Genomic DNA, 15,495 nt, shown 5'->3' on the forward strand with positions numbered 1-15,495 from the left:
CGCCGAACAGAGCTACATATAACAGCTTCTTTCACTCGACACATTCATCCTAGCTACAATTCGATCTCTGATACCGACCAACCTAACCAAACCAATGACATTCATCGCGGTGAAAACCAATGGAAACGATTCAGTATCACAGGCAGAGGAAGCAAGAAAGGGCGAGAACCTTGATGCCAAGACCGACACGGAAGCAGGGGCCGCCAACCCCGATTCAGCCTGCTCAACCGACGACACAACTCCTTTCTCGATTTACACAAAACGACAAAAGTTATGCATCATACTTTTGGTGTCCTTTGCAGCGACCTTCTCAGGCTTCGCGTCGAACATCTATTTTCCCTCCATTCCGACAATCGCATCTGATCTTTCGTCCTCGATCGAGTTGATCAACCTGACCGTGACTGGATATCTCATCTTCCAAGGGCTCTCACCTACATTGTGGGGCGCCGTCTCAGATACTTATGGCAGGCGGATTACCTACATATGCACCTTCGTCATATTCATCGCTGCTTGTATTGGCTTAGCAGAGACAAAGAACTATGCTCAGCTGTTGGTCCTGCGATGCTTGCAAAGCACAGGCAGCGCCAGTACCATTGCCATAGGTGCAGGGGTCGTCGGTGATGTTACGACTAGAGAAGAACGAGGAGGGTACATGGGATACTTTCAAGCTGGACTTCTGCTGCCCGTCGCGTTCGGACCTTTGATCGGAGGAGCATTGGCGAGTTCGCTTGGATGGCGGGCTATCTTCTGGTTTCTGGCCATCTACGCGATAACATTTTTGGTCGTACTTGTTGCTCTTTTGCCCGAGACACTGAGGTCGCTCGTTGGCAATGGCTCTGTTATGCCGCCAAAATACGCAGTCTCTTTGGTCTCGGTGTTCATCCGCAAACAAGGCGTGGAGCCAGCAGGCGGCAGCATGACATCCAGAAAGTCGATCAACGTGCTTGGAAGTATCGCCATTCTGGTAGAACGTCGAGCGATTATAAGCATTACCTTTGTCGGCGTATACTATATGGTCTGGCAGATGCTGGTCACGGCACTCTCATCCATCTTTCAGGAGACCTATAATATGTCTGATCTCCAGGTCGGTCTGGTCTACCTCGCCAATGGTGTAGGATGTATCCTAGGAACTCTCACGACAGGCAAACTATTGGACGCAGACTATCGCCGATGGAAGAAGCGCTTTGCTCAATCGGACATGAGATTTTCGATAGAGAGGGTTCGATTGCGGATGATTCTCTTCTATGGGCCTGTTCAATGTGTTGCCGTTCTGGTGTTTGGCTGGGTCGTAGACAAAGAAGTCCATGTTTCTGTGTCTATCACCTGCCTATTTTTCGTCGGATGGGCAGCCACTTCGATCCAAAGCATTGTTTCGACCTTTCTGATTGACCTGTACCCAGACCGGAGCGCATCAGCGACTGCAGCTCTGAATATTGTTCGTTGCCTACTAGGAGCTGGCGGCACCGCTGCAGTATCGCCGTGTATTCGTGCCATCGGGGTAGGCTGGACTTTTACCATATTCGCTGGGATCATGGTGTTAGGTGGAGCTTTGATGGGTCTCCATTTCGCTTTTGGTTTCGAGCGTACAAAGTCCGCCACGTAGCTACAGCGACGAATCGATTCAATATCAGTGATATCTCTCGAGAACTATTTTTGCACGAACGTAGCATGGGCCTCGTCGACACTTTACTTCTGTTCATCAGGCCAGATGAAAACATCGGAGGGACAAACAACATCAACCTTGCCATGGTGGAAAGCTAATCGAAGTATTCAGGTACAGTTAGCGCATGACCGAGACAATTCGAGAAGCTTTCTTTCAAAGCTTGTCGAATGTCTCTTGTTACCGATGGCAATTGTTGCCGGTTCCTGTCAACAACGGAACGGTGCGCCCAATTTGCGAAATCCGCACAGCCAACCATGGGTAATATAGCCGAGACGAGGATGTCTTCTTTAATTTGACCAACTCCTTCTTGTCAAACATATCGACTCGTCTTTCCGGAGTAACACCATCTGTCAGTACAATAGACTGGGAAAGGCAATGCACCATAATCACTTGGGTGCAAGAACGTGCTCTCCAAATCTGGAAGAGAAATAGCATCGACCACTATAGTCTCTTCTCGTAAGCATGCTACAGTATAATACAAGCTGTAAGCCTGTAATAGTTCACAGCTGAGCTGTACCTGTATCGGAGTTTCTGCCATCCCTTGGCAACTGACGTTCGTCGGATTCTTTGTACATGAATGTGCACTTTCGGCTGCTATACCGAGAGAGACTACCCGTCTCTGCATCGACACGCAAAATCCGGGTCGCACTCTAGCAGGGTTCTAACTGGTATAACAAGGAAGATTCTACCAGCTTCAGACAGATCTCTGCCCTCTCAAAGGCAAATCCAGTACTCAATGGATCATCCAAAATACCTGTGCCGGTCGGTCCTACAGTAATACACTCATCACGAGCTCTTTGACCCAGAAGAGCGTGAAGGAAAATAGAACAAATTAGATATACAGATGATATGAGAGGTCGAGATTCGAGAAAGGCCGGAGACACTATGACAAGACGCAGATCAATTCGGAAATATATGGATCTGAATCATGCAACAAAAGGGGTCCAAATTTGCACTAATATGCAAGATTGATCCTGCAATGAATAATGCTTGTGCTCATTCGTCCCTGATATTGCATCCAACCCCGATCTACAGTTACACTACAGATTGAATCTGGAGATGATCATGGCTAATCCATCCAGAACATGCAAAGGACAGGGAATATCAGCTGTTCTTGTTGAAACAAACGGAACAAGGGCTGGCTGGGGCTGGGGATAAATAATGCCTCGTCACGTCATGCCAGTCTTCCAAGATATGCTGTGCCGCCTCCAAGCGACTTTCCTAAAGCAGTACTTGCTTGCGGGCAATACACGAAGCGCGAGTCGGCAAGTGGCCCGTCCCCGAACCGTTTTATGCTTGTGCGGAGTCTACCCCGAATCCGAAAATCTAAATGGAGAAGGGACTGGGAGTGGGAAGAAAGCAAGCAGGGCGTATGGAGTACGCTGTCTCATCCCCCCCTTTCGCCGTATCCCGAGTCCTGTCAATCTTGTTTTAGAAATGTCGTGGAATGAACTCTAAAGGGCCATTGCGAACTCCTTGCGCGGCACCGTGTTGATCGTGTTGGCTGTTTATTGCCTTTTCATCACGCTGTAACGTATGCGTGTTTCGTATTTGCGGGTTCTCGAAGGCAGCAGGATGCGATGCACAGCGGCTGGCCGCTCAACACAACCAAATCCGTCGTCGCTAACGCAACCGTGCATGGGGTTTAGCAGGCTTCGGTTGGCGTATTCACGAACAGACGCGCGTGTTTACGGTGGAAGTTGCATGTTAGAGCCCAGGCCCTTGGCGCCCCCAGCGTGAGACCCTCAAAGACCCTGTGGATAGATTTCGTGTTTGTGGCAGATCCTCTAGGGGACACGGGTTCGTCGTGATTGGGGCGCAGTGGTGTCGGAATTTGGGGAGGGGATGGTTCGTCGCTGTACGCGGTCCCCGTAGGCGATGAGGCGGCAGGATGTCACTCATAATTCGACTCCTTCTATAAGTGACGGGCGCAATCCATAGGACGCGCCTTCTTTGTCCTCCCCTTGGAAATCGTTCGCCGTCTTTCTCTCCGTCTTTCATTCATTCCATCAACAAAATGATTCGCGACCAGGTTTTATCGGCAGCTGCCATTGAGCAGTCAATTGACGAAGGTCACATCATCGTCGTCCACGAAGGCTACGCTCTCAAGCTCGATGGATGGCTCAACAAACACCCCGGCGGTCGCCTCGCAATTCTTCACATGGTCGGCAGGGACGCAACTGATGAGATCAACGTGTAAGTCCATCTTTGTATCATGGTCGTCTTCTTCAATTGTCCTGGCGTACGTCGCTTGATGATTTTCTGGATGGTCAACGTTGTCGCATTTTCTGGGGTCAGGGTCTCAGGGTCCCTACCAAAAATAACAACAAACGGTCTGGGGTTGGCAGCAACATGCACCTTGACGATGCATACCAAGATCTAGATGGCTAGACGACATGGCTATTGGTCGAAGACGAAACAAGCTTAGATTAGGTTGCTGACATTAATCAAGGTACCACTCCGCACACACGCTCAAGCGCATGAGAGCATACCGGATCGGCCGGATAGCTCAACCCTGGAGAAACCTCGAGCCGCCTATCCGCCGCGCCGCCATTCGTCAACACGACGACATTCCTTACGATGAGAAGAGCCAGGGAGACATCATTCTCGATGAGACAGCACACCAATCCACACAGCAAAAGGCAGATGCTTTCAGAGCAGAGTACTCGTCCCGCATGGCCTTCACCTCTGCCATGGAGCAGAAGGAGATCGCCGAGGGTCTCGCCAGCATGCCGTCGGTAGATGAGAACACACAGCTCGCCATCGCCATGGACTTCCGTGCTCTGCATGAGCGTGTCAAGAACGAGGGCTACTACGACTGTCCATACATCGAGTACGGCAAGGAGATGATCCGCTACTCTCTCCTCTTCGGCACCTTCATCTACTTCCTTCGCGCCGAGTGGTACCTCACATCCGCCTGCTTCCTGGGCATGTTCTGGCAGCAGATCATGTTCACTGCTCACGACGCCGGTCACCGTGGTATTACTGGCAACTTCATCGCCGATACTCTGATCGGTGCTTTCATCGCCGACTTCTGCTGTGGTCTGAGTATTGGATGGTGGAAGAGCTCGCACAACGTCCACCATCTCATCACCAACATGCCTGAGCACGATCCCGACCTCCAAAACGTCCCTCTGTTCGCCACATCACCCACCTACTTCCGCTCCGTCCTCAGCACCTTCTACAACTTCACCTTCATCTGGGACGCTGCCGCCGACTTCCTCGTCCCCTACCAAAAGTACACTTACTACCCCGTCATGGCCATCGCCCGCTTCAACCTCTACCTCCTGTCCTGGCTTCACCTCATGTCACCTCGTGCCGCCAACCTGGGCTCTGCTTGGTGGACTCGCCCTGTCGAGATTCTCTTCATGGCTGGCTACTGGGCCGTCTTTGGCTACGGTCTTCTCTGGTGCACTCTTCCTACCTGGCCCATCAGAGTTGCATTTGTCCTCATTTCTCACTGCATCACCATGCTTTTGCACGTTCAAATCACCCTGAGCCACTGGGGTATGCCTACAGCCGACCTGGGTCCCACCGAGAGCTTCCCTCAACGCCAACTTCGCACTACCATGGACGTCGACTGCCCTCAATGGCTCGACTTCTTGCACGGAGGTCTGCAGTTCCAGGCTATTCACCATCTCTTCCCTCGCGTGCCTCGCCACAACTTGCGCAGACTTCAAGTCCTCGTTCGCGAGTTCTGCGACAAGACCGCCATCAAGTACGAGTGCTATGGATTCGTCGAGGGCAACAAGGTTGTTCTGAGCAGATTGGAGGAAGTCGGCGAGATGGTCAAGACTCTTGTCAAGTGCCAGAAATTCATGGCCGAGACTGGCGAGAGTGGACTTCATTGATCTGCCGCTGTCTAGCTTCCTGATGCTTGTCTTGCTGTTTTCTTGTTTACTCCCTTTTTAAAAAGATACCCCCCCTACAGTGTTAGTGTATACACAGATTCTTCTTCCTCTTCCTTCAATCTTTCGTGTGCATCCCACAAATGACTTCCAATTATACATCCACCAATCACAGTTTTTTCGGACCTTGATATCACAGGATGCTGTCTGTGGCGTTGCCAGGTAGGATTATCGACTCGTAAGGATCATGCAGTAGTGTCGGTGCGGGGGTTGCGTGCTCGGGACATCACATCTCGTGCAGAGATCAAGCGCGAAGGATCCAAGCAACAGATACCAAGCACGTGTGGCTTGTCATCGCTCGCTTATGATATTGTGTTTTTTTTTCTGGTATGATTGCTCCGTCATGAGAGATATCGAGTTATCATTTTTGCAACCTGATATCAGAATCATTCCATGACTATTCCAAAGAAAGACTTACAATTATACTGACTTTATATCTCATAGTTTTGTTTGCTTTATCGACGGCTTTGTTTGAACTTCTATGCCTCGAGATTCTAATTGATTCATTTGATTGGCTTCTGCTATCCTGGATTTTGCTATATCAAGATGATTGGGATAGAGGGGGGAGCAGAGGTATACTTTTTGGCTTCGTGCTTGGGGGAGGTTGGTCAAGTGTGGGGTGTGGGTTGACAGAAAAATATCATGCAAATGAGGACAGTTGATGGCTCTCGACGTGTTCCGATTCTTCCGGTGCAGTTGTGAGATGTCCGGAATTGGTTCAGAGATAGACGAGTCTGCCGGAGTCGCATCTGGAGAGATGCATACTACACTCTCGAATCATCCTGCCTTCCATCAGGAAAAGTGCGTCAGTGGTTGCGGTTTCCACAGCTTGACGTCGGTGTTGCCCAGGAAAGTCACATCTACCGATCGCCAAAACATTCCAGTGCTCGACTGGCTTCGGCAGGAACTGCAGAAACATATTCTGTAGACTTCTGTCTCTTCATGTTCGACCAGAGACAACGAGAAGTATGTTTGGGAGGGAGCATGGAGAGAGCAACAAAGCGATGGCAAGGTGAGCGTGGGTGAGCAAAGCCCGAGAGAGTTTCAGAGTTCGGCATCCTTGCCGCGTCACGTCTACGTCATCCCATGTCTCGATAACACTTTCCCTTCTGTTTACCTTCCACATCAACCTCTTCGGAAGCATTATCGTCAGACTCGATTCATGTCGTGGGAACACAGTTCTACCAAATGCAGCTGGATGCAGACTGTCTCTAATTATTCGTACACGATATCTCCATCTAAGCCGCAGCTGCACCAAGTACCCATAGTCGAGTAAGACATTTGTAAGGACGAGTGGACCTTTTGACAGCGATTCAGCACCATTCGGATCTTGAGGGAGTTGATCAGTAATATCATATGACCCTTTCAAGATCGCATATGCTCATACTACCCCCCGACTTCGCCTGGCGTTCGGTCTCCACGCTAGGATGACACTCACATGTGGACGGAGTGAGTTTGTATATTACTTCAGAAAGATGGAAATGCTCAGGTGGGCTGGTACGAGTTTCCAGGCTCCCCCATATCTGGTGTTCATCCGCTGCAATTCTCTCTTTCTTTGCTAAACAAACACCGCTCTGTCCTCTACGGTTGAAGGATTCCAGGTGGCCACAAACGACATGGCGTCGGTAAATGGGTTCTCCCCTCAAGGAATCGCAGACCTGACTACGAAGGCCGGCATAGCAAAGACTCGCCTTACATGGGGTAAACTCGCCGTGAAGTCCTTCTTCGGCGGTGTCTTCATCTCTCTCGGTGGTCTCGTCAATCTGATCGTCCTTGCCGGAAGCCCTGGTCTTCGCGAATCCAACCCTGCACTAGCGAAACTCATCGCCGCCTTCGTGTTTCCTATGGGCTTCGTCCTCGTTACATTGACAAATATGGAGCTATGCACGAGCAGTCTGTTCGTCCTTCCATTCACAACACTCCAACGCAAGACGTCTGTTAAAGCCACAGCTAAGAATCTGTTCGTCTCGTATATCGGGAACGTCTGTGGTGCTCTATTCGTTGCCGGGGTCATGGCCTGGTGGAGCAATGTGCTAGACACAGATACCATGACCTCCTACGCCGTAACCCAAGCCGAAGCACGTGTGAACGTAGCATGGTCCGTCAATTTCCTCCGTGGTATTGGCTGCAACTTCTTCGTCGCTCTCGCCTTTTTCATGTCGCTAGGCGCTGTGGAATATGTTTCCAAGATCTGCACTATCTGGGTTCCTATCTGGGCGTTTGTTATCGCGGGCTATCAGCACAGTATCGCCAACTACTTCATGATACCCATCGGCATGTTCTATGGCACGAACTTTGGCGTTGGGAAGTTCATCTATCAGAGTATCATTCCGGTCACGTTGGGCAATCTGGTCGGTGGTGTTGTCCTAGGTGTTTTGCCTTTCTGGTATCTGTATGGAAGAGAAGTCGACGATGCGGATGAGGAGGCGAAGATCAAGAAAAGGAGAAGCAGAGACAGTGGCAACGAGACCGTGGTCGGCGAAGGGCCAGCAGGATATGGTCGAGACGGCATGACGCGCGCTGTGTAGCATCATGCCTTCACTCCTCAATCACACTCAAATGTGCAAACAATGAGTCACAACCTTTATATACTCACCGGCGCGCCTTTCTTTCATCCACCTAGGAACAACCAAGCGGTAGTTTGGCCTAGGGGGAGATCCCCTGACCACCGTATATCATACGAAGCCGGGAGAAGGTGGGACGTCCGTCCCTGTCTTTTTGTTTACGGTACGGGATGGAGGTGGTGGGTTCGATCCTTGGAGGTGGAAAGGAAGTTCTTTTTGCTCTTTTGATTTATTGCTCAACTATGATCGTTCTTGCCTACCTAAGCGTATGATATCCTCTTTCCGTAATTATTCTGCAGTTAATGCAATTCATGTTCACCGCTTTCTTTTTCTCACTACGCGATCACTCATTATTTTTGGGCAAGTCACAGCTGCCCGTCTATTGCTCACACTGTATTTTTCCACGAGCACAAATGTCTTCGCACAGCCATCTCAATGTCATGACAGCAGAAACAGAGGAGCAATGAGGTAGAGTGAGCATAAGTAGCAAGAAACATATCTGGTATCATAACAGATGACTATTTTGTACAAACAAAAAACAGCAAACACAAAGTCATTATTGCAATCCCCGACCAGCAGGAAAAGCAAGAGTAACTGGAACCAGCCAATCGCTCTACAAAGCCATCAACATGGCCAACACCACCGCACATCCACCCCATACACTCAAGCTAGTAGACACGCCACTAGCAGCTCCCGTATACGACACAACAGCACTAGGCGAAGGCATTCCCATCGTAGGCACAACACCCGACCCACTCGAATAAATCGTCGAGTTGAAGAATCCATTCTTGACAAAAGCATTACTACCAGCAATAACAACTTCAAAATCACCTCGATGTTGACCATGGTTGGTAGCAGAAGAGTTGTAAATGCCATCACCCCAAAGCGCACATTTGTAATTTGTAAGCGATGAGGGGTTGGGACACCAGTATCCCCAAACTGTGGGTGCGGTGGAGTCGTTTTTTGTCGGGTTGACGCTGGGGTCGCGTTCGATGTAGATGTTGAAGCTATTGCAGGTGGAGACTTCGTTGCATTTTGCTGCGCAGGCTGATACGTCGTAGGTGTCTAGGTAGTAGAGGCCGATGTAGTTGTTGGGGTTCTTTGCGGCAGAGGTGAGGTTTTTGGAGATGGTGGTGTAGCCGGGTGCGTAAGTGTTGTTCAGGGATATGCTTTGGAAGGGCTTGTAGTTGATGAAGGTGTCCACGGTGTCTGGTACCATTGTGGGACCTTGACCGCCGGGTTGAGGAGCACATGGATCTTCAGGGTTGATGAAACCGCAATATGTGCCCTCTTCCGGTGTAGTTGGGCAAGCAGTGCTTGAGGAGATTGTAGATGTGGCAGACACTTGCACCGAGCTGGTTGCCGTGTCCTCCCGTCTGCCATGCTGAAGGGGTGAAGACGCCGCCAAGCTCACAAGTGAGATAATGGGAAGAAGGATGCGAGAGAAGTGCATGTTTGCTGAAAGGTACAGGTATGAATGGATTGGTTCAAGCTTCGCACAGCGAAACGGGAATGATCAAAGAATATAAACAGTGTGCAAGGGGCAAAATGACAAGAGGATAAAGACTGTGACGCTGATTCTACCAGAGAAATCAACCAAGGGCAAGAAGGAATGTGATGCAAGTTCGTGATAGAGTTCTAAGGGATGAAGATCAGGAGTACTTATAACGACTACTTCTAGCTATTGACTCGTGCCATGGGTGTGGCTTGAGTATAGCTGCTGCTTATGTGGAGAAGGACTCACTCTGCCGCTGGACATGTGGTGGTTCAACGGCACCTGTCAAATCCCTTCATTCCTAAGGGTATGCCCTGCCGTGCCGCCGGAGCTTAGCACGGAGCAAGCTCGAAAGATGTCTCGGGTGACTTTGTGATGGTTCGCAAGCTCCTACTATGGTCGAAATGCTACCGGTATAGAACAGTATTGACGACTGAAGAGGCCTGGCACGATGAGTATAACAGATGCATGCATATTTAGCTGCGAACTTTTTCAACGTCGAACTTCTTCAGCGTTGCATCGAGGGCTTATACGACGATGCCCTGACCGAGTCGACAAGAGAGACAATAGCTCAGCCGCATCCGAGGACGAACGTTCAGAATGTTTCTCCACCAACCACTATATCTCCAGCAGGATGCCGACGGCTTCCCCTCGTGACATACGCACCCTTTTATGATAGGTAGCAGAAGCCGATCGCTTGTCGGATCTCCTCACACCGTGGTACTGTTGTAGTCCCATTTGCAGGCTGTAATGGCGAAGAGGTATAAGTCCGCCGGCTGATGTCACGGTAGATGTTTGAGAGCAGTGTGGATGTTAAATGGCATGGAATAAGTGGAATATTAGAATATTCCACTCTATTGGCATGGAATAGAATCAGTAAATCGAGTAGAATATGCCAAATGCCAACAGTAATAGGCACCTTATCGTCGTCGTCGTCGTCGTCGTTCGAAACTTTTAGCTAGGGTCGACCGAGCAGCAACTTCGAGGCAATTTAGCACTCGCCGGAGACTAGTGGTTGCCGTGCCAAAAACCCTCGCTTCGGTCATGCGGATTGTGACGCGTTTGATTGGCTAGATCTAATCTCGGAGATTAGATCGGAAGCTCCGATTGGCCTAGCCACGCGAAGCGACGCGTCGAGTTCGTGCCGGATACTAGCTAACTTTTCTTCGCGACGCTTCCCTTCCTCCTTCCTATACTAACTACCCTAACTACTTCTCGCAAATTGACACCTCTCTTAAATCAACAGCTAAGTCTCTACTTGCTTTCCCGTTGCATTTAGCACCTTAAAGAACCCTAATACTAACCTTTATACTATGTATTCCTCTACTAGTTAAGACACTAACTACCTAGAATTATAGAGCTAGCTACATCTTTAATGCCTCGATAGGTAGCTCCTTTGCGCGGCTAAGTAGAGTACCCTCTACGTATACGCTACTCGTAATAAGAGGGTTATAGTCCCTAAGGCTAAATACTAGAACTTAGAGGGTCGTATAGAGAGTATCTTCGTCGAGGATCATATATTAGCTTCTAAAGCTAAATCTAACACCGATATCGACTAATAACCTCTAATCCCTCGACCCTCGAAGCGATAGCGTATTACGCCTCCCTCTATTACTCCTCCTCTTACGCCTCCTCTTACTTCTAATAATACCGACGAATAACCTAATCTCTATCGACGAGGCCCTCGTAAAGTTACCCCCTCCCGTAGTAATTCTAATAAGCTCTAGTCTTATATAAGGGCTCGGCGCACTAGTAAGCTAGAGCGCGAGCGTAAGAAGAAGATCTAGTACTACTATTATAAGGATAGAGACTGTCCTTATAAGTATTTAACTACTAACTACGACAATATTAGGTTATATCTTACTCGCAAGCACGACTAGAAATCTAGCTCTTATCTACGCACTATATTAGCTACAGTTCCTCGCGCCTCTCGCCTTCTTAACGACATTAATAGAGCTACTCTAAACCGGCGCCTTATCGACTATATTACCTCGAGTAATATCCCCTTCCGTACCGCTAGTAATAGTAAGCTCTATACCTTGCTCGACGAGGTGTTTCCTAGCGTATCTAAGTTGCTAATTAAGACGCATTACTCTATAGCTAAACATGTTAAAAAAGAACACGATTTTTATAAGGATTAGCTTAAGGCATTACTTGTAACTTCTTAGTTAGTAATCTACTTTACCTGCGATGCTTAGACTACGAACTATAGCAGTTATAAGTTGCTTAGTATTATAGCTCGATTCGTTATACCGGATAGTATATTAAATAAGGCTCTGCTCGCTCTGCATAAACTACCTATAGGCTATGCTAGTAAACAGTGCGCGCCTCTATTCTTCTAGACCATTGTTAACTATAACATCTAGCAGAAGATTAGCTATATTACCTCTAATAATGCTACTTATAACGACACTATAATGGAGCACCTCGCTACGTTGTTCCGCGAGCGCCTATTAGTTAAATAGGACCCTATTTAACATCGAACACGCTACTTCGGTCATTAAATTAACTTAGCTAGTTAAGCCTTTATGTCTGCGAGCTTAGAGGAAGCTATTACTGCTATAATTACTAAGAGCTAGGAGCCCTTAGAGGCCATTGCTAAAATTAGCTAGGGCACTAGAATTGCTAACTATAAGGCCGTCGACTACCTTCGTAAGTTCTTTAAGTAGGTTATAAGGTTAGCTCGTCGTCGTCGTAAGTTTAAAGCAACTACTAGCCTCGTACCTATACTTAATAATACGACGAGGTAGAACAGCTAGCTAGCTATAATCAAGCGAGGGCTCTAATGCCGATCTACTATACGCTCTATATAGTTAGCTAATAAGAACATAGAATAAAGCTCTTTAAAACATCGCTATTAGCAGTTCCTTAAGACCCTCGTCGAGTTTATAGAGCCTCTATAATAGGTAACTAAGTTATGCGAAGGCGACAATGTAACTCTAGACTAAGTAAGAATCTCTAACCTAAAATTTGGCCGTATCCTTACTAAAATCTGTAATAATCTAGGCACTAACATTTTTGTAGGTCCTAATGTCGATAGATTTTCTTAGAAAGCATTATAATTAATCTATCGTCCGCTATACCTCCGATCTAGTCCTTACTGCTGCTATCTATACTAGTCGCTATGCCCTCGACAAATGGCAGGCTATTAACGACTATACGCTAGCGTACACCGCCGCCCTCCTCCTCTATCTAACCTATCGCGAGGCTTATATTATAACTTATTAGCCTTAGTTATAGCGAGCTCTAGCCATTACTATAGCTCGCGCTCTATAGTCGGCGAGTTATAAGGACAAGATTAGACTACTCCTAATAGGGTCATTATAAGAGGGGGACTAGTCGAACAAGCTAGCCTTATAGTAAGCATCTATATAGTATACAACATTAGTCTAAGTTACTAAGGAATTCGTCTACTTTACGAAGTCACCTCCGGTACTAACAAAGGACCCTATTAAGTAGTAGCTTAAACCGACGCAATAGCAGAACTATCCGAACCTATCTTATATAGCTATCGACGTCCTCTCTATTAATCCGATGTCTGCTAAGTTAGAGAGGGTGTTTAGTAGCTATAGGAGGACCCTGTCGTAGGATAGAGCTTAGCTATCTGCGGCTAACCTTAGCTATATTAAGTGCCTTAAGAACTGGCAGAAGAACCTCTGCTTTAAGAGTGTCGAATTGCCGGTCGAGGAAGCTAAGGAGGAGCCTATACAGGAGGAGGAAGGACAGGGTCACAGCGACGACGACGAGGGTGGAATTGGCATTATTCCACTGATTACATAGCATTAAATGGAATAATTAGTCAGCAAGGTGGCATGGCATGGAATAGAGGCCAGATTTCAAAGATTCCATGTAACATCCACACTGTGCAGTGTAAAGTCTTCTTTTGTAACACAACAGCTCGCATTTGAGTCCCAAAACAGCTATAAGCATGATCATTGTTGGGCATGTATCTATATAAAACACTGCTTTGGCGCAAGGTAGGTGCAATTAAATGTCCGTCTGACAGCTCGCAATAAGTATATCCTTTGCACGATCTCCTGTCAACATGTTTTGAAGACATCCCTGCTAGCAGACCATATTTGAACCACCCGATTGTTATATTCAGATGGAGGACATCAAAGCATCACCGCTTCTCGCAATCGAGGAAGCCTCACCGCGTCCTTCCGAAATCGAACCTCCTACCATACCAACCTGGCGATTGACTCTCCTCATAATCAGCCTCTGCATCGGTCTCTTCCTCTCCCTCCTCGACACCTCCATAGTAGCAACGGCTCTCTACAGTATCTCCATCGACTTCAACGCCACCCGCTCTTCCACCTGGGTAGCCCTCTCCTACACCCTGACCTACCTCGGTTTTGCCGTCCCCTTTGCAAACCTCAGCGATGTCATCGGTCGTAAGCATACATGGCTCCTAGCCTTCATCCTCTTCTTTGCTTTCTCTCTAGCATGTGGGTTTGCTAAGACGCTTGCTCAGTTGGTGGGGTTTAGAGCTGTGCAGGGGGTGGGTGGGAGTGGATTGTATTCGTTGACGATGATATTGTTGCCGGAGATTGTTGAGGAGAGGAAGAAGAAGTGGATTGGTGCTGTGGCTGGGTTGGTTGTTGCGGTTGCGGGGGTTATGGGACCGGTTGTGGGAGGTGTGGTTACGAGGTATACGACTTGGAGGTGGGTGTTTTGGATCAAGTGAGTAGTTTTCAAACATATTTGTCTTGGACGAATTGCTGATGATGCACAGTGGGCCTATCGGTGTTATTGCTGCAATTTTGTTTCTCCTTACCTGGCCTGGCGAGGATATGATGAAGCATCCACCTCGTCGTTCCTGGAAACGTCTCGACTTCCTAGGTTCCTTCCTACTCATCGCAGCCTCCGTCCTCGTAGTCTTTGCTTTCCAACAAGCCGGGCTAACCCCAAACTCCTGGACCAAAGCCATCTTCCTCGCCCCCTTACTCATAGGCCTCCTCTGCTGGTCCCTCCTCTTCATCTGGGAACTCTTCGCCTCCACCCACTCCATCTCCACAATCCTCCCTCCTCGCCTCCTCAAACGTCGTATCTACACTTCCGCCGTCATCGTCACCACATTAACGGGGTTTGCAAACTTCATCGCCATCTACAGTCTCCCCCTGCACTTCCAAATCGTCAATGGAACTTCCTCACTCACAGCAGGAGTAGCACTACTGCCTATGCTCGCATCCGCAGCGGTAGGAAGTATACTAGGCGGCCTCACTGCTTCCCACTCTTTCCCTGCTCTAGCGATCGCAAGCGCGTTGATGGCATTAGGCAGTGGGTTGCTGTCTACACTGTCTGTACATCATGGTGTCCAAGCTAAAACTTATGGGTTTGAGGTACTACTAGGATTGGGATTAGGGTTATCGATCTCAAGCTCGACATTGGTGGCGGCGACGAATTGTGAGCGTGGGGATCATGCTGTTGCGCAGGGGATTGTGGCACAGGCGAGAGTGTTGGGTGGAAGTATTGGGATTGCGGCGTCTAGTGCGATTTTGGGGGTCATGAGTACGAGGAAGACGACTTTGGGACAAGTGGTAGATGAGAGAGTGGCATATGCTGATGCGTTCTGTAAGACGATGTGGGTATCTGCTGTGGTAGCTTGTGTGGCTTTGATATTCTCCGTGGGCACGTACAATAAAGCAGAAAAGAAACAGGAAGTGGAGGAAGAAGCAGTCACAGAAGGGCACGAGGATGGCAGTGAGAAGACGGTTTGATTATGATTAAAAGTTCGTAAATTCATATTGATTATATAGTCACTCTATACAAACTACAACAGCTCTGTATGTGTAAACAAGGTTCCTAATTCTCGAAGTTAGTCATTGCTTGCAAAAGACAGTTGATTGAGAAGAGTAGTGTGAA

At 48.4% G+C, this 15,495-nt stretch overlaps 5 protein-coding genes across 5 annotated transcripts; 4 read left to right on the forward strand and 1 right to left on the reverse strand.

Annotated features, from left to right (window-relative positions):
* Positions 1-75: 75 nt before the first annotated feature.
* Positions 76-1,721, forward strand: M438DRAFT_341795 (MFS general substrate transporter; the record flags this gene model as incomplete). Its single annotated transcript, XM_029904591.1, has 2 exons — positions 76-1,390; positions 1,449-1,721. A coding segment is annotated over exon 1 (1,295 nt), but the record flags the coding sequence as incomplete, so codon positions are not given.
* Positions 1,722-3,456: 1,735 nt separating this feature from the next.
* Positions 3,457-5,625, forward strand: M438DRAFT_341796 (fatty acid/sphingolipid desaturase). The gene is made up of 2 exons (XM_029904592.1): positions 3,457-3,859; positions 4,116-5,625. The coding sequence occupies exons 1-2, from the start codon at positions 3,681-3,683 to the stop codon at positions 5,512-5,514; spliced, it is 1,578 nt and encodes a 525-aa protein (XP_029766296.1). The 5' UTR covers positions 3,457-3,680; the 3' UTR covers positions 5,515-5,625.
* A 1,083-nt stretch (positions 5,626-6,708) lies between these two features.
* Positions 6,709-8,607, forward strand: M438DRAFT_393891 (Formate/nitrite transporter; the record flags this gene model as incomplete). The annotated part of the gene is made up of 2 exons (XM_029909133.1): positions 6,709-7,957; positions 8,583-8,607. The coding sequence occupies exons 1-2, from the start codon at positions 7,188-7,190 to the stop codon at positions 8,605-8,607; spliced, it is 795 nt and encodes a 264-aa protein (XP_029766297.1). The 5' UTR covers positions 6,709-7,187.
* Positions 8,608-8,922: 315 nt separating this feature from the next.
* M438DRAFT_246613 (uncharacterized protein) lies at positions 8,923-9,387 on the reverse strand (the record flags this gene model as incomplete). Its single annotated transcript, XM_029899594.1, has 1 exon — positions 8,923-9,387. A coding segment is annotated over one exon (465 nt), but the record flags the coding sequence as incomplete, so codon positions are not given.
* A 4,378-nt stretch (positions 9,388-13,765) lies between these two features.
* On the forward strand, positions 13,766-15,275 carry M438DRAFT_248328 (MFS general substrate transporter; the record flags this gene model as incomplete). Its single annotated transcript, XM_029899614.1, has 2 exons — positions 13,766-14,313; positions 14,366-15,275. Coding segments are annotated over 2 exons (1,458 nt in total), but the record flags the coding sequence as incomplete, so codon positions are not given.
* Between the last annotated feature and the right edge of the window lie 220 nt (positions 15,276-15,495).

This window comes from Aureobasidium pullulans (genome assembly GCF_000721785.1).
Source record: "Aureobasidium pullulans EXF-150 unplaced genomic scaffold scaffold_1, whole genome shotgun sequence".
Classification (NCBI taxonomy): domain Eukaryota; kingdom Fungi; phylum Ascomycota; class Dothideomycetes; order Dothideales; family Saccotheciaceae; genus Aureobasidium; species Aureobasidium pullulans.

Coding starts and splice junctions, on each gene's coding strand:
- M438DRAFT_341796 (XM_029904592.1), top strand. CDS start 3,681: ATGATTCGCGACCAGGTTTTATCGGCAGCTGCCATTGAGCAGTCAATT. Junction 3,860..4,115: donor GCAACTGATGAGATCAACGT/GTAAGTCCATCT, acceptor ACATTAATCAAG/GTACCACTCCGCACACACGC.